Source organism: Setaria viridis, chromosome 5 (assembly GCF_005286985.2).
Source record: "Setaria viridis chromosome 5, Setaria_viridis_v4.0, whole genome shotgun sequence".
Classification (NCBI taxonomy): Eukaryota; Viridiplantae; Streptophyta; class Magnoliopsida; order Poales; family Poaceae; genus Setaria; species Setaria viridis.
The window spans coordinates 2,891,988-2,910,634 of record NC_048267.2 but is presented as its reverse complement, the minus strand read 5'-3'; the positions used below and the strand labels follow the sequence as shown (position 1 = coordinate 2,910,634).

Below are 18,647 nucleotides of genomic sequence, written 5' to 3'. Positions count from 1 at the left end.
TATGCCATTGAGTTAAGTATGGCCCATGAGAGGCCTGGTCCCCACGTGTCACTGTAACAATAATGGCATTCTGACAAGGCCTGGCCCACGTGTCATCAGCACAGCGGTACGACGGCAGTTTCCCCAAATTTCAAATGACCGCGCAGAACAAATTACGACGGTATAACAGATTACTGTTACTGTGAATCCACCTGAGGAACTGACATTTAAATTATGCTGGTTCTGGAATGCACTGTTTTTAATCAAATGTATAACAAGTTCTCAAGACACAGCAGCCTGGCATCTTTCCCTGAATAAATGCAGCACCGTTAAATCACAAAGAAAAGCTCAGTTGCAGTCGCCTCTACCAGACAAGTCAGGATGAGGCTGGAAAATTGCAACATCCTACCAAGCTCAGCTAAAAAGATGTTCTATGCGAGCTAGCTAGCATTGCCTCGGTGGCGATCTAAATGAGGCATTCCGGTTTCTCCAGCTTGATCGTTTTTCGTTCATATACCTAGTTGATTTCCACTCTTATGGTTATGAATGTAACTGAGAGTTATGCTTCCTGATGACATTTGTTTTTATTGTTCCTTGAGTTTAGAGCTCGTCATGTCCGGGCTGTTTCGAAGACAAGGCGTCAAATTTGTTTTGCAGCTCCTGTCAAATTAACTGTATAAGGACCAAATCTCTCCACAAAAAAAAAGGGAAATTAAGACATTTGTGAACGAAAGAAAAAACCTTCAGTTTCTCCTCAACGCAAAGTGCGGGAGTTGACAATACAGCCACATACCTGCAATGTAAATTGGTGTATAAGATGGTGTAGTACGAAATTTTAAGGAAAGATGGAAACTGAAACAGTAGAAATACACATACTCGCATCGGCTAGGCTCATCAACATCATTAAGCTCATTGCTCAGCCCACATCTAAGCCTAACCTGCATGAGAGCGTAAATAATAAAAAAGAGTTGAATTTACAACCTGCAAAACAGAAAGGGGATGCATGGGATACATACTTTCAGGCTTCGGTCTGGGCCGTTCCAGCATCGGTCCCCGTTTGAAAACTGCATAACTCGGTATGATTCTTCAAATTTGTCCCAACGCCTGATGGCAGAAAAAATTATTTCATGTAAAAAGATTTGATAAAAAAAAAAGTCGACCAAGTAATTCCTTGGCATCTAAATAGTGAGTGTTTTTCACCTTCCAAAACATAATTAGGTGATCTATGCAGTGCATTTTCTTAAATAACACTGTTACACTCGATTTGAAAGTCTTGTATATATTTAGAAGGATACCCTATTAATATGCAAATTTATTTTTGTGAACAAGCTAACAGTTTGGAACAATGAGAATGTGCTTCCATGGGAGTCCATAACATATCCTGACCCTTCAATAAAAACTAGGTTCATTCGTTATTTGAAGGAACACAACAAAAGGGCTACGTGGTCGAATTTAACTTACAAATAGAAAGACAGTAAGAATTCAGCAAAGAAGTATATTAAACGTACCCCAGGTTGGTGGAACTGTGTCCTTCAGCTTGTGTTGCTTTCTTGTATGCACAGACCTTGTAAGTATACCTATCCATAGAGATGCAGTTCACAAATGAGAACCAAATAATAAAAACAATGATAAAACAGAGGGATGAGAGATTGGATGAGTGTACGTACTTGCCCTCCTTGCTCTCAAAGCACTGATCATAAAAGGAATAGAACTCCTTGTCCTTACCTAACAAGAATATTTTGTTTCAATAAATTCCAATTCCATAGACATTTGTACTCTACAGTCTACAAAGGACATGTATCATGTAGACTAATAGACAAGATGAAGCACATCTAGAACAGCTACTAATTCGTAGTACAGACAAACATATATTGTTAAAGTGCAAAGGTAAAGATGCGCTGAAGGTATTTGATACATTTACACTAATTAACAAGATGAAGCACATCTAGAACAGATACTAAAAGTACTGGACAAAAATATTGTTCTTTAGCACTTAAAATTCAAAAGTAATGATGCACTGAAGGTATTTGGTATTACAAAGGAATTCTATAACTCGAGGACTCCCAGCTCGTAGACCAAACATATCCAACAGAAATTTTGAAACATGCTCTTTATTTTATCTTGGAGGTACTTCATTGCCAAATCTTCTGAGAGTTGTTTTTTAGGCATTTTGATGGCAGCTTTTCCACCAAAAGTTCAAACAATTGTCAATGTATTCAAGAACATGAAAAATAGGGTGCATTTGCTAAGCGATAGTTACTATTGACAACCAGAAGCAACATTTGATGTGAGACAAATTACAGAAATCCATTGTAGCTAAATTCTAATATACAACAGGCAGGACACTCAATCACATATTGAACAAAGTTTCAAGTGACACTTACCAAAGTCGTGTTTTAGCTTCTCAGATAGTGTGGATATCTTGGACTGGATTTTTGAAAGCTTTGAGCTGGCATCATCATACTCCTTGCGAACACGAGAAGCCTCTAAAAAAATAGATATGCAAGTATTATAGCATCCCCTCATGACCCATTAAGAATCGGCCAATTAGAAAGACACACATACAAATTACCTGATAAATCCACAGGGGTCTTGAAAAAGTTGAATTTTTGAAGAACATTTTGTACAGTCTGCTGAATTTTGTTCATCCATGAGGAATGTTCTGATGCAGTTAAATCTGAAACAACAAATAAGTATTTAAAAATCATAATGCCATAAATACAACAAGAATAATAGTCAGGTCATACTACCCTACCTGGATGGTGATCACCTTTCCGGTCATCATCAGATTTATAAGATTCAACATGCTCATCATGATCATCAACATATTCATCTTCTGATTCATGATCGAACTCTTCATCGTCATATTTATGCCTGTCGTCCTCAATTTCTGAATGATAACCAACATAATTTTCTTCGGCGGGTTCTGGTATTTCTGATTCATCTTCAAGTGATTCTTCTGCTGGTTCTGGTATTTCAGGTTCATCTTCATGTCCCTTATCTTCTTTACTAACCTCATTTACACTCTCTCCAGTCCAGCGAGAAGCCACCATACGACCTAACTCCTCCCTTGACAAACCCTCAGGATTGTCAGAGCTAGGATCCTGAAATTTATCAGCACAATGCTTCATATATCACGATGAATTCCCAATACAATAATTTAAGTTATTGCCCAAGCGTACCCTACTGTGTTCTTTTTGTTTCTATGTTGTAACTTTTATCTTGCTTTGCTAGTATAAGTAATACAGATAATGTCTCTATGTGTAACTGAAGGAGGATGATATGCAAATTAAAAGTGCTAGAACGGATATATCTTCTAAGGTATCAGGATCTAGCCAACAAATGACTAAACATATGAATATCCAGCAGAGAGTAAGAACAGCTAATATTTGAAATTGACAAATTTCACATCCTTATATTTGAAATTGACAAATTTTCCTAACTAATCACTACAAAGAATAGCCAAAGGCCGTTTAAAACTTAGGCTAGTAAGCTGGTTAAAGCAACTTGCCAAGTAGATTAATTGTAATGACTAATTTGTACATATTAGAAAAATGCACATGAACCATTACAGGAATTCGAATTCAATCCACAATAACCAACTAATTAGTACAGTTACTGGCTCTCAGAATTGGAAGAACCTGAAAGATGAGAACATAGCTCTAAAACGGTAAAAAGTTGAAAATAAATAAAGAAGCACATGGATATTATTACAGAGTTATAAGATTGGAAGTAAACTGGTTTTATACAGGTTCAACTCCTAGTAGGGAGAAGACCAGCAAAATGATATCTATCACTTCTCATATAGAGCATGATACATTGATTTAAAAGGGGAAATAACATGAGTGATCTGCAAAGCAGGTTAATATATAAACCTGTTCAGAAGTAGTTGCAGACTCCTTCGGTGGTGATTCATCTACAGTTCCACTATCACCTTGGCTTTCAGAACCATGCTGAAATATAAGACCAACACATATTATTCGTCAATTTTTCACAAGACATGCTAACAATAGACTCTTGATTTTGTAATACCAAAGATCAGAATATACCTGCTCAACAGATATCCCGCTTTCTGCTACATGATTGTCATGGTTCGTGGCATGCCCATCGTGTTGTTCAGCTACCTATGTTCAACAGATAAAACAAAGCAATATATTGCAGTTGAACAGTTTAAATATACAAGGTTTCTAGTAAACATGCAGAGGATTACAGGTTACTGCATATGTTCTACAATGGTCGCTCTATGTTTCACAATAATGGAGCATCCTTGTGAACTGTGACTCAACAACATACTAAATAACAATTGTGGAAACACCAGTGTACTCCAGGGCATATAGGTAGCTTCAAAATTAGACGACACTTTAAGGTTTATTGTTTTAGTGGAATGCTGAATGATCAGAGAATTATGAAGCTATAGATTCTTCATTAGTAATGTTATTAATGATGTGATAATTAAACCCATAGTCACTCGAACAACGGTTCTACTCTACCATGCATAATAAGCACAATACAAATTCACATTACATGCTAATCATTCAAACACCCAACTTAAGGTCAATTTTATATATTTAATGTCACAGAGAAGGAATACATGTAACATGTTCAAACTGAGGTAAGTGTAATCAACAAAGGAAAAGGTAGTTCGGAAGGCAACACAAACATAGAATGAAATGCCAACCTTGCTTTCATCTTCTTGCACAGGGGGGTCAGTTTCCTTAGAATCTACTTCCTGAGAAGCATCCTGTGCTTTCTTTTCCACAGTGGCTTTCTTTTCAGCTTCTTCTTTTATTCTCTTCTCTTCCTTCTCTTTCCTTAGACGCTCTTCTTCCTCTGCCTTCTCTATTAATCTCTTTTGCTCTGCATAGATAGAAAGCCTTACTTCAACATTAAAACTATTCCATAAAATGTTAGCATTTGTTTGACATATCACTCATTGGCAAATGGCTCAAGATCAATGGATACAAAGACAACACCTTTGAGCCTGTCGACAAGTCCTTGGAGTAATTTCTCTTCACCCTTCAACTTTGCTAGCTCCGCTTCATCTTTAGCAACAGCCTCTTTTGCCTTTTCAACTTCCTGTTTCCGAATAACGACACCGCTTTTGTACGTAGCGATTTTCTTCTTCAATTTCTCTCTTGCCGCCTTGCCAGCCTCCCAGCAAGTGTTCTTACAGGTCACATTGCTATCATATTCGTCGCTCCCATCACAGCAATCTAGAAGGCAGGAAGGAAGAAATACAGAGAATTAGAATAGCCTAGTGGGATTTCGCCAAAGCGAGCAGTATATGTTGAGCTCCAACGACTACCGTGGTTTCTAGCCTTTGTTCATGCATCATTATTTAACAAAATAAGCAATCAATTAAATCAAAAATGCCATCAACTACGATCCACTTACCACAAATGCCGTCATTCACTCGTGACGAGAATATGGTGACTGGAGTGTGGCCTGCATTCTTGCAGTAGAATTTCCCCTCAGGGCACGCGGATGTCCCTGCATGGAAGAGGAACATAATTCAACTGTTTAGTGGCGCTCCCGCAATTCCAACAAGAACGCAACTTTAGCAAATCTCTTCAACTGCATAGATCCCAAACTCCCAAAATTCAAAACTAACACGCAGATGTTACGAAACCACGAAGGCTAACAGAGCAAGCCCGGGGAAATCAAACCCAGAAAAGAAAACACCTTTTGAGGCAAGAAGAGTGAGGCAGTACCAGGCTCGTCGGTGCCGTCGGGGCAGTCGCAGAAATCGTCGTTGAGCTGGTCCCTGGAGAACCTGCCCGATCCGTCCCTGCACTTGATCACTCCGCCCTTGTAGTACGCCTCATCTGCATCCCCCAACAGCGCCGAATCAAGAACCACATCTACGGAAGGCACTAGAGAGAGAGAGGGGAGAAGGCAGCAGTGCAGGCGTGGGCAGATCCGGGCGAACCTTGCGGGGGGATGCCGAGGGTGTCGAGTGGCGGCTTGGACGCAGCCGCCGCGGAGGCGCAGAGGAAGAGGGCAGCGACGAGGAGGAGCCTCATGCCTGCGCGGCGCACGGAGGAGGGTCAGGAGCGGCGGATCGGCGGTGGCTCGCTCGAGTCCGGGCCGTTCTTCAGGCCGGGCCGTCTCCGCCTATCAGGGGACTGGAACGAGTTGAGTCCTGGTGCCCGGACCCCGGAGGCGAGTGTGCTCTGTGTTGTTTGTGTACAGTACCCCCGTCGGTAGAATACAAAACATGGAGTACGTATCATTCGTATACTGCGTATTTTTTTTTGCAAATCTATTTCGCAGTTCCAAAGTTATTACGAATGGGACGATTCCAATGTGGATATGATGATGGTTGAACTTATTACTGGTTTTTGCCATTTTTCTGTGAGGAGGTACTATAACCTTATAGGATTATCACGTATAATATATTATAACTATAACACATATTGCTAGAATGTTTTAATCCAGGGGATAGATTTTTATAATATGGTGTTAAATTATGGATGTTTGTTTGAAGTTTGAACTCCTATCGCTGGATTGTTCTAATGTAGGGGCTAGATTTTTATGATATGATGTTAAATTATGGACGTTTGTTTGAACTTTGTGTTGTGCAATTAGACTACAACTTAGCAACTGTAAGTTAAAACTAACATGCTATATTAAGCTTAGATAAGACACAATATAATGTAATGATGTATATTTTTATCTTGAAGGTTTTCCTCGACACAATGTCATTTACACGTAAGATTACAGCAGTAGTAGCGATCATTCATCCTTCATTTCCTCTTTTTTAAGTAAATTCACTCATGTTCATCGTTTTCTTCTTTCATATCAACTAAATTGTTGGATCGGACAAATTTTAATCTAAATTATTGTGGCTTGGTTTTAGACAGGGGTGGATCCATCGTGGATGCTAGAGCCCCCGTCCAACCCCCCAAAAAAAATTGTAATCATGGATGAAGAGGAAGAAGAGAAAGAGAGGAGGGAAGAAGAACGAGGGGAAGATGAGCCCCTACATCAAGAACTGGATCCGCTCCTGATTTAGAGATAATGGTTGATTTAAAATATCCCAGCTCCTAAACTAGCTTAAAAAAAAAAAGATACTAAACATAATCAGGCAAACAGGTTGAATCTTTCTACGGTAGGGTTGAATCTATGCACCAGAACGAAAACTCACTCGTCCTCCTACTCACTATCACCGATAAGACAACAACTTTCGTAGTCACATCACAAATCGCTTAAGTATACTTCTTCTATCCCAAATAGAATGCATTTTTGGCTATGTATTAACAAACACTTGTCCAGATAAAATAGCTAGAAATACACTCATTTCAGAATGGAGTACTTTTTTTGGCTGGCGCTGAATGTATATTCTTTTCAGGTGGACGGAACACAAACGTCACCATACAAACCAGATACAGTTATGTGTAAAGGCTGTAGGTTACATCAATCTTGTTCTTCACTCCTTTTTGTCTCGGGATTTGATGACAAACCAATGTTTTTTTCCCGGAAGAACAAATTGTCGTCGATCATATAAAATGGCTGAGTTTGCCTTCGCACGTAAGACACCAGGACAGATTTTATCTGCAGTTATAAATACATGGTACACCTGGAAACAAGCTAGTTTTGTTTTGTTTGTTCAAAACGGCGCGTGTCTCGTGACTCGAGTGTAGCATTCCAAGCTCTGAAATGTTGAATCCGGCCCCCGAGGAAAAGGTCGAGTCCAAGATACAAAGCCCACTTAGCAGCCCGGTCCAGGATGGGTCTCTCATTTTTGCATCCGCAGCCCATGTGGAAATAGTCATCCGTACGCGCACTAAGCGTCAGATTAAGCCCGCATAAGCATTGCAAAAGGTGCGACGCCCTTCTGATTTGCAAATAAAAAGCCACTAGAATTCTAGAAAGCGAATTTGCTTTTAGAAACCTGTGAGGCTGTGACAGCGAAATATGCTGAAAATGTGCTCGAAATTGGAGGCTTTTCCTACGCAACAGAGATGTGAAAATGAATTAAAACAACCTGGTAAATTTGGTTTATTCATTATCGTTCACTTGGATTGGAGGTACACATACGGATGACACATATGCAACATGCTTAATTCAACATGCTAGGGTTGATTACAAACTGCTAGCACTGGTAAACAAGATGCAAGTACATTCGATGCTATATAGTATATAGCTTATTGTTTGATCATGAGATGAATTAAATTTATATCATGTTGTGCAGTATATATGTGCGTACTTTGCATGGCAAAATTATGGATGATTGAACATGCGTGTTATACTACGTGTATGTATATATGTGTGTGTTGTGCAAGGTGCGAGGCGGGGCCATCGTCCTGCACGGATCTCAGTGCGGGTTCCGCGGATCGTGGCGGCTGTTGGCGCCGGACCCCGGGTAGTCCTGCGTCTGCAGGAGCCCGGCCCTCCTCGCCGCCGCCTCCGTCTCGTCCGTCTCCTCGTCGGCGAGCTGATGATGATGCGGCTCCCCAGCTCCCACCGCGGCCTCCTCCGCCGTGGTCGGCAGGACGCCACTACCGGCCGCCTCCCTCGGCAGCAGAGCCCTCCGGTTGCCCGCCGCGGCCGCTGCAAGGAGGAGGAGGAAACACAAGGCAAAGGTCAGCAGCGTGGCCTCCGGCGAGAGGTCCGGCGGGCCGAAGAGCTCGAGCAAGCCGTACAAACCGTGGACGAGGAGCAGGCAGGAGAGGACGGACAGCACCAGCAGGATGGCCGGGACCGACACCTTCCTCGCCGCCGTCGCCATGGCCACGCACTGATGAATTGAAGCTTCTCTCTCTATCTCTCTTCCTCTGCTTTGTAGAGAGATATAGGGTAGAGTTGAAGAATGCGAGCAGCTATAGCCTTATTAGTCAGGTCTTGACAGATGGAGAGGGGCTTATATAGGCAGCTGGCGCAGGATTAGCGAAACTAAGCGAGTGCATTATATTAGTGGACGATCAGGGGTCACATCAGCGGAGGTCAAACGAGCACATTATGCGTCGCTTAGGAATTACCGGTCGGAGGCGGAAGAGGAACGACAGGCATGCAAAAGCTTTTGCTGCCGCTGCTACCTCTCTTGCTGTCCTAACCCCTAGCTAGGCAGCTACCTATTGGTACGGTGGTGGTGGTGGTAGCTTTTTTTGGCGCGAAAAGGTGGTCGCGCGCGGCCATGCACCGAGCACCAGAAACGGGCGGGATCACGGCCACGTACGAAGGGCGTGCATGGACGCAGCTTCGCACTGGCATCCACTAGCCACTGCTGCGCCGTGATCGGGTCATTCGGGTGCGAGATGGATCCGTCGTCGCCAGCAGCGGCCGCCGGCGGGCCATATGGCCGGGTTCGGTCGGATCCGCCATGGAAAGCAGATCGATTCATCACACGGTTGATCCATCGTCCACTGGTTTCTGCCGGCAGTGGTAGTGGTAGTGGGAGAGAGATCTCGTTTTGCTGCCTCTGCACTTTGTTACCTATAGGTCATCAGGCGTTGGTGATGCTCGGATGGAAGTACAATTAGCACCGTACCTAAGCCTGGATCTGTCGGTAGCACTTAGCGAGATTTAGCATATGCATATGCTGGAAAAATACCAGATGTTTGGTCATGAGGGATGTGATGGATGGATGGCGCGTGCTCGAGTCAACGACCTATTGTAAATATAGACTGATCAGTTTTCAACAAAAGTTTTCCCATTTCAAATTAGTCAAAATATGTGATTTAAGCTTACTTTTTTAAAAAAAAATATGGAATTGAAACCGCTTTCTATATGCAATGATATTAAAAATACAACCCTTAGAATGTGTGCTAAAGTTCAGTTGTTTAAAAAAATCACATGCTGAGAGGTGATATTACATCCACATTGAAATTTTTTGTTAATGTACTTTATGTCTGTACATATATGTGCATGTATGGTGTGGGTACATTAAAAAAAAATCATATGCTAGAACCTTTTGCTTTTCCTAAATAAAAACCTTATATTGCCTCTGGTCAAAATTAATTTATGCTTTAGACTTTTGGTTTTCAAGGTGTAACTTTGACTCTCTCTTTTTGTAGGAATATAGTTATAAGACGGGGTAAATGTATGAGAATATGAAAGCGTGTGCTATCAAGACAATTCTACACATACATGAGTTTTATGTTTCCAATAAATATTTTGAAAACTATTGACGGTGGGCAATTTGACTAGAAGGATGTTTGGTCCAAGCAAGTATTCATGTTTGGAGGAGTACGTTATAGCTTCGTACTTAGTTTGTTTACCTCGATAATTGCCTGGTGCAATTTTCAGTAAGGCAAATTGATCAAGGAATAAAAAATAACTTCGATGTTTCGATGATTATTTGCACCTGGAACTGATGAAGTAGAAAGCACAAGCTGGAGTTGAAGAAGAAGAAGAACGCGCTAGCCCTGCACAGACCATCACAAATTAGGCCAATGCCGTTTTCCGGCAAAGTTGAGGCGTGTGTATATGTGACATATCACATCGTTGGGTAGTACCTAATTTATTTCGGCCAAGGAAGGCGTTCATACCCAGTAGTGTAGTTGCCGGAGCCCGAGTGGATGCAAATCTCTGGCAAATATAATGAGGGATCCAAATTATTTGATCAGGCCATGTAGCAAACTAATTAAGGATAGGATTTGTGTATCTAGCTAGACCAACAAGAACGTCGTTTTATGGGCCAGTAAGTGAGCTACACCGCTGGGAAAGCGCCTTCGGTACCAGATCTTAACCCCTCTTTAGTACCGGTTGTGCAACCGGTATTGCTACGGGACCCGTTTCAAATAACCTAAAAGGGGGGACTTTAGTACCAGTTGTTTATACCAATCGGTACTAAATTCTTTTTTCTTTTCTGTTTCTTTTCTCATTTTCTTTTCTGTTTCTTTAATATATATTTCATATTTGTTTCATTTACTTATACTAGTTCTAATATGTTAATATATATAAAGTTGTATTTGATCTATAATATTACATTTGAGATAATATTATATATAGACATACTGTGCATACACATATATGAATAATATTACATTGCATCAACTTTCTAAGTTCAACATTCTGGATCAACTATTCTGAACCTGAGTCCTGACAGTGACACAGATTTACTACCTCATCTAGAAAAAATCCACTAAGTTGTTCTTGAATTGCCCTAATTTTTTCCGTCTCGAGGAGTTCTTCCTTCATGTGCATAATCTATATCATTAGCAAATGTTATTATATTAGATCAATGGATCTTCATAATTAGAACTAATTTATTGTTAAGAAATTTGTATACGTACTCTGAATTCGTGGTCGGTTATACGCTTGGGACCTATAAAGCCATGGATAGACTCATATACTCTGAACTAATTTGCAAATGACTAAACTACAAACAAATTACATTTTATCCCCACAATTTATTTAGCTCAAACATAACATATAAATGAAAATTTTCTCCATTGTAGCTTATTCTAAAAATAACTAATTACATAACTCTATTTAATCTTAGTATCTCTATGTACCACAATTTATCTTGCTCATATTTGCAAATGACTAAAATATGAAAAAATTATATTTTTTCCTACAAATTATTTAGCTCATATCTGTAGAGGAGTAAACTATGAAATTATTCCTCTAACCTCATATTAATCATAGCATCCAAAAAATTGTAGCTCAAATATATATAACACATGCATATAAGTGAAAATTTTCTCCATTGTAGTTTTTTCTAAAAATCCCAAATTATTCTAGCTCTAAAGTATAAAACTTAGTATACTAACCATGTATCAAGGGAGGATGAAGTTTCTAACCTTTAGAACACTTGAATGAGTGAAATCCCCATGAAATGGTCAAAAATCTGACAGCACCTCCCCTATTTCGCCATGAATGGATGAAGCTCGAGCTGGAGGAAATGGCTCGAGCAGGAGAAAGAAGACGCCTGATTTATAGGAGTGAAGTTAGTACCGGGTGGAGGTAAAGGCCCTCAGGCACATTAGTACCAGTTGGAGGCTTCAACCTGTACTAATGGGTGACCTTTAGTACCAGGTGAAGCCTCCACCCGGTACTAAAGGGGGTCACGGGGCACTACGGGGAACTAGCCGTTATACCCAGTACTAATGCTTACATTAGCACCGGGTCAAAAAAACCAACCGGCACTAAGTCTCGGGACGAATGTTGAGTTTTCCGAGGACTACCATGGAAATGGAAATATGATATTACCTCTATCTTGTTCTAAACGTTATGTATTTCAAAACGGATGTAGTATATATATATGTCAAAATGGATGTTAACACAGGTGTCGTATGTAGTGCCATCATTACGATAAGATAACCATGCATCATCATCATTCGTCAAGGAAAAAATAAATTAGATTCTAATCGTCCCTGCATACTTATAACTAATGACTTTCAGCTTTCTTTGATTATTTAATGTCCAGCCCAAAGAGAAGCGGATATACTTTACTGGTTTTATAGCTATGCCGTGTTACGTTGTTCAACAAAGTTCCACTAGAGAGGGACTAAGTATAATTAACTACATAAAGGAAACCTGCTAGAGTCAAACCGCATCTACAAACAAGCATGGCAACACGGCATCACCACGAACCACCACCACAAATTCAGAACCACAAAGCTTTTGAAACTCTCAGCAGATCACACGTGCATCTCACTAGTAAAAAAATAAGACATGTACCAATCAGTTCAGAACGCAATGGTACAATAATGGGATCTTCACACTATTTGCACAAACATTCAGTTCTTCTCTTTGTGAAAATCCCATTGTGCTATATGGCGCGCGTATGATTGCTACTACTAGAACTGATCGTACAAATACAATGCTCGCGAACAACCTACTGCTCTTTTCTTTTTTGCTAGCATGTGTGTTTCCTACGTTAACGACGACACTAGCAACACGATATCTGTTGATGATGTTAAGCAATTTCTGCAAGCAGCCTCCTCCCTGTAATCAAGATACTGGCCACCTGAGTGCCGACCAAAACCACTAAACCAGTCACCAATCGCTACCGCCTAGGAGATTGTTGCAAATGCCACATCATTGTTCCCAGTCCTAGCACTGCTCCCAGATCTCTTATTTATAATAACAAAACCAGCGAAACAAAACCCTAATTATGACCTCATAATTATCTCCCGTTGGGACAGCAGCAGAGAAGGAAGATCATCACAACAAGTGCGTGTCACCCCCACCAACATTTATACGGGGGATCATGGATCCATGATTTGGCGCCGCATTCGCCCCCTTTTTTTGTTTCTCTTTGGTCATCCCACACACACAGAGGGAGGTCCATAGTGCATGTGCACATCACACTCCCCGATCGCACTGTTAAGCATATTAGGTGTGTCTGGCATTTTGGCATGCACACCGATCGATCATGCAGGTTTGACAACACAATAGCCCACCCCACAATGACCAAGAAACGGTCGACCAGATCCAAATAAAATCAGGATATGACATCGATGGCGACACACACACGGTGAGCAGTGTGAGCACGTGGAGGTCAGGCCGCCGGGCCGGCCGGGGCACATCTCGCCGGAGCTAGCCCAGCAACGGTGTGCACTTCGCTAGAGGAGCATGGCCGCCAACGCCGCCGTCTCGTACGTCCTGCAAAAGGCTGAAGAGGAGATGCTCTCGATCTCACGGTCATCCACGTAGTACGTCGTGCCCTACGCAGGCAGAGGTCGTACCAGATGACAGGCCAGTGGATCAAGATGCATGGAGGCTCTCGTGGGATCAATCTCAAGCCGGTAGTGGCGAGCCATGATGATGATGTCATCCTAATCATCTCAGCACCTGTGCTCACCACGGTGGCTGATGTGCACGTCACAGGAGCCTGCACAACTCCCCTGTTCGTGGCTCCTCTGAGGAGTGCCAGTATTTTTCTTTTTCTGAGATCAACAGATACGAGAGAGGAAACATTTTTTGTTTGCCTCCGTTACCCAAATGATACTGGCCATATTGGTGGAGTAGTAGTGATGCTGCATGTGGTGCCTCGCAATAAGATGATCACATCGATCAGGGACAGCCGGACAGGGTGCTAGGAAGCTTCCAGAGAGATGATATATGCATCATGCGCTGTCATGCATGGATCGCATCATCGCGAGGGCAGAGGAGCCTCGATCAGTACATCAGCTCTTCAAAGTTCTTCTGGACCATATGCACAATCGACTTAGGTTTGGTTGAGGGCGTGCATGTTTTTTCAGTTACATGGTTAGACATAAAAACGTGATCATGTTGTCACACGCACACGGTGACCCACTTGAGCATGCGTTTACTATAATTTCTTTCTAAAATAAATTCAAGAAACCACGAGCACACATGTCGAGGTCGAGTCTGATTGATTCACACAAAAGTTTGCATATTTTTCTCATTTTTACAAAAACTATAATTTGATGCCGTAGAGATATTGTTGGTAGCACAACTTCACAATGTTGGGCTTAGGCCCAAATCTAGCCATGGCTTCGGGCCTGGTTTATTCTAAGAAAAACTTGCCTTAAAGCCTTTTTGAACATACGGGGTAGGAGGTTGATCTTGCTCTTTTACCTTATTGATGTCCCAATCTAGCCCACCATCGCATTAGCCACCAAAATGTTTTTAGACTTCACGGTGAATGAAGCTGCGCACCTGATGTGTGTTTTTTCTCGTGGTTGCTATCTGGGCTAGAAACATTGAGACCCAAGGGGCAATTGCAATTGTCACTCCATCGGCAGCCCACTTGTGTGAGAGATCTTTGTGACCCTCTTCAGTCTTCACCTCTTCACGAATCACTGCTTCACCTCGATCAACATCGGCGCGCGCCAGGAGCGTACACAGCCATCGATTTTGGACCGGTGTTCGCTTTCCTGTTTAGCTGCCGCTGCCATCCCTTTTTCGGGCATCCATGTCCCCATAATTTTTTTTATTTTAACCTTTTTTAATCTAAAATTTTATAAATAACCTATTCAGATCTAAATTTCCAAGAAGTAATGCTTTTGGTCACGCCAAGCTTCATGGCGCAACTTATACTTAGTCATACCACATACAATAGCGTGACCAATATGACACGATGGCGCATGAAAAAATCGACTGCGATGTGACGCTGACATGGCGGAGCTAGTCATGCCAAACCATGTGGCATGATTGAAGCACAGTCACGCCAGACAACATGGCGTGACCGGCCCACGTTAGCTGCGTGCCTGCACTCCTAAGTGCATAAAAATACAGCTCACTTTGCCTATTTCATTCCCCATTTTAATTAGCTAATGACCTTCTAAAGTTGCCAAACTCCACAAGTATAATCTATAAATTTAAAATGGAATGGGTTATTTATAAAACTTTAGATTAAAAAGGTTAAAATAAAAAAACATTCATCCCCCGCAGGCCCGCACAACTCCAAAGGCTCCCCTTTTTAGCTTGCCGATTTTGTTTTCACCACGCATTTTCCATGCCAGCGTTCCACCACGGCCCCTTTAACAAAAAAAAGTCAACGATACAACCAGAAAAACTTACCGAAGAAAGTAAAACTTATACATAAAATGTTTTCCAAATAAAAAGTTATATATATGACTTATGAGATAGAAGCAAAATTTATAATACAATTTTTTTCAAATAAAAAAATTATATATATAACTTATGGGGCAGAAGCAAAACTTACACATATAATTTTTCTAAATAAAAAAGTTATATGTATAACTTATGCGAAAGGAGAAAAATTATAAAAAATAAAAAGTATATATATGAGTTATATGTGTAACTTTTTCACTTAGCAACGTTTTCAGGAAAAAAACAAAGGAAAGAAGAAAAAAAGATGCACATAAAAAAGGGAAAAAAATGTAGGCACTCGGCCTTCGGTCCCCCGCCGCTCGTTGTGCCATCTCTGTGCCCGCGCGTTGGAACCCCCCCTCCCCACACTGCTCCACCAGCACCTCTCGTCTCTAGACCACCTCTACGACAGGCTTCGCAGTATCGGGCGGAGCCAGGAGCTGCCTGCCGGCAGTGAAGGGGAATGAAAGGGATCCCTTCCGCCACAGCGACCTCTCCACTACCGCTTGTCTGCCGGCTCCTGCCCTTCTACCACCGAAACGAGATATCAAAAAGAAGGGGAGGGGGAGAGAGTACGCACGGGAAAAGGAAATGTTGCTGGATGAGGTAGGAAGAGGAGTGGAATGATGGAGAGGTGTGGATCCTACGCACACGGGTGTCAACTTGGAAGGAAGTTTTCCGAAAGTTGCTGCATCGATGGCCAGCGAGCAACCTGATGGTAGCTCGTAGTTTCAGCTTTGCGTCGATCAACTCCTATATCCATAGAGTTCTCTCTATCTATCTTTCCCTGTCTCTTCCCATGAGGGCATGGAGGCTGTGATATGAGCCCCGTGGGGAGGCATAGCTTATCACCACGAGATTGCTTTGCAAGAGCTCGATAATAGATGGTGCGATTTTAGTGGCTATGTGGCGATAATTTTGAGTTCAACACGGTGGAAGCAGCAAGCTCATTTTGGGCAGTGATGAGCTCGAATTAGGTGTTTCTCTCACCGATAGCGTTGAGTCCAATTAAGATTGCCTTTGCCGTTCTAGAGAGCTTGCCTCTAAGATATCCCGACGAGTCAACGGTCGATCCCAAGATCGTCGTTCTGGTGAGTTCTGGTGACTAACTGGTCATTGTTTTGAGACTTAGTCGGAAATGAAAAGAACTTGCATCGACCACGGTGGCTATCAACAGAGTACTATAAGAGAGGAAAATCACGGTTTTATTTTTATACACAAAGTAATCAGTGGCGGACCTAGAGTGTCTGGGAACCTGGGTAGCTGGGCTGAAGTAAGAGTATTTGAGTTGGGCTGCCAGCGGTCACTTTTCTTTGCCCGGGCTGACCTATGAAGAAGGTCCACAGGCGCTCATCATGGAGCCCGGGCAGGCGCCCCGGCTCGCCGGGCATTGGATGGAAGCAAATCAAAGTGACTTTTTAGGGCATCCGTAGTAGTGAATCGGTGCGTGTCAGAAAAATTAGCCACGCAAGAAACAATTCGATCTTCTCCAGTAATCCTGAACCATCACCGGGGTCCACACATCCATAAAAAACTCAACTTTTTCTCTCCACCGTAGCGACTCAGGCCACAATTAGGAGGTGGTGCACATATTTTATTTTATTATCCATGCACCGATTCATATTCTTAGGCCGGTCCATTGTCCTGCGCAAAGATTCGACGTTCTCTTAGGCCACGACCAGGAGAAGGCCTACGATGCTTCAAAATACACGAGGGATAAGAAAAGAGACAGCATTCCAGGCATGTTCTATCGGTATAGACCAAGTTTTCGAAAGCTGCCTGCGGTTTTCTATCGGTACGTACTGTACCCTAGTTTTTCGACGGAAATACGTACTATCGTTTGTTGGCCGTTGAGCTTGAGCGCTACGGTACTACTCGGCCTCCTCGACATGCTACGGTAGCCTCCGGGTGGGTGCCCGCCACTTGGCACTGGCGCGGGCCCTGATCGACGCGTGGCTGCGGTTGGTGGGTTCCCGGGCCCCACGGGCGCCACGTCGGCGCTGGCTGGCGGGCGCGGAGGGAGAAGGCGACTTCCCCAGGCCGTGCGCTGCTTTTCCACCGTTTCCGTTTCTCCCTCCCTTTTGTCTCGTAGTATCGCCCTTTCCCCGGCCGTGCGCTTCTTTGACTTCGCTTTCCGGTCAGCGGGCCATCTCCAGGACGCGGTGGGCCCCGTCCCGGTAAAGGCCAACAGATCAGATGCTGTCATTCAGTCACTGTACACGGCCGGTTCCGCGCACACGCCAAGCCACTGCCCCCGTTCATTCAGGCTTAGCTTTTTTTTTTCCTGCTATTTTTCCCTCTATGTGTATAGTCTGTAATTCATTTAAACTGCGTAATACGAAATTCCTTGAAAATGCATTTGACGCACTAGTTCTAGAGTCTAAGCTCTGCAGTGCAGGCAACACTGCAACAGGTCGAGCCAGGGGAACGGCCGGAGTCAGCCGGACAGGTCATTCATTCATTCGGAACCCGCGGCGGGACCCGCGTCCCCCAGTCGCCGAAAAGCTCATCCGCAGGCCACAGCACTGGCCACTGGCGTGTGCCGAGGAAACGAGGCCGAGTGACGTGGATCTGCCTGCGACCGGCTGCATCCGGTCACTCCTCGCACGCCGCACGCGCTCGCAGACACATAACGGCTGCAGCCCGCCAGCCGTAGCATTGAAGGAGTAAACCGCCCTCACGTCACTAGTTTTAAAGAGGTGGTTAGCAGAACTTTGTCACCGTTTGTAAAATTTACGGTGGCATTTCACGCTTTTCAACTGAGCCATGTTTACGTAGTAAAATATTGTGTTGATAATGTTGTATTTTTTTTACATTTTAGTCATGCGGTTGTGTTGATCTAGAAGTAGTTAAAAATGGTCATAATTCTAAAAACCGCAACAAGTATTATTTTCTAAATAACCACATCACAAGTCATTTACTTTTAGAATTGTTTGCTCAATTTAACTTTTTAGAGCGATCAATTTCGTAGCTTCTGCAAGTGTACCCCGTCTCATTTTATATGGCTCTAACTTCTATCCTTAAATGTTGTTCGGCTAGATGTCATGTTTCTTATCATGTGATGTCACCATCTCCTCCACCGTCGGCAAACAGAGGCTATCTAGGTCACTAATAGCTCAATATCCTTCTACGTTCTCAAGATCTCTGAGTACATAAACTTATCGTAGGAAGGAGTGTGGGCAAAGGGGGAAGCGGAT

At 42.8% G+C, this 18,647-nt stretch overlaps 2 protein-coding genes across 2 annotated transcripts; both read right to left on the bottom strand.

The window, feature by feature from the left end:
* Positions 1 to 176: 176 nt before the first annotated feature.
* LOC117857700 (glucosidase 2 subunit beta) lies at positions 177 to 6,136 on the bottom strand. Its single transcript, XM_034740519.2, has 16 exons — positions 5,909 to 6,136; positions 5,691 to 5,804; positions 5,374 to 5,469; positions 4,953 to 5,192; positions 4,658 to 4,836; positions 4,029 to 4,103; positions 3,855 to 3,932; positions 2,735 to 3,083; positions 2,552 to 2,656; positions 2,364 to 2,465; positions 1,647 to 1,704; positions 1,488 to 1,556; positions 996 to 1,083; positions 856 to 917; positions 721 to 772; positions 177 to 639 (listed from the first exon to the last, which is right to left on the bottom strand). The coding sequence occupies exons 1-16, from the start codon at positions 6,000 to 6,002 to the stop codon at positions 580 to 582; spliced, it is 1,821 nt and encodes a 606-aa protein (XP_034596410.1). The 5' UTR covers positions 6,003 to 6,136; the 3' UTR covers positions 177 to 579.
* A 1,816-nt stretch (positions 6,137 to 7,952) lies between these two features.
* Positions 7,953 to 8,829, bottom strand: LOC117855672 (uncharacterized). The gene is made up of 2 exons (XM_034738053.2): positions 8,629 to 8,829; positions 7,953 to 8,532 (listed from the first exon to the last, which is right to left on the bottom strand). Exons 1-2 carry the CDS (start codon positions 8,708 to 8,710, stop codon positions 8,297 to 8,299), a joined length of 318 nt encoding a protein of 105 aa, XP_034593944.1. The 5' UTR covers positions 8,711 to 8,829; the 3' UTR covers positions 7,953 to 8,296.
* Between the last annotated feature and the right edge of the window lie 9,818 nt (positions 8,830 to 18,647).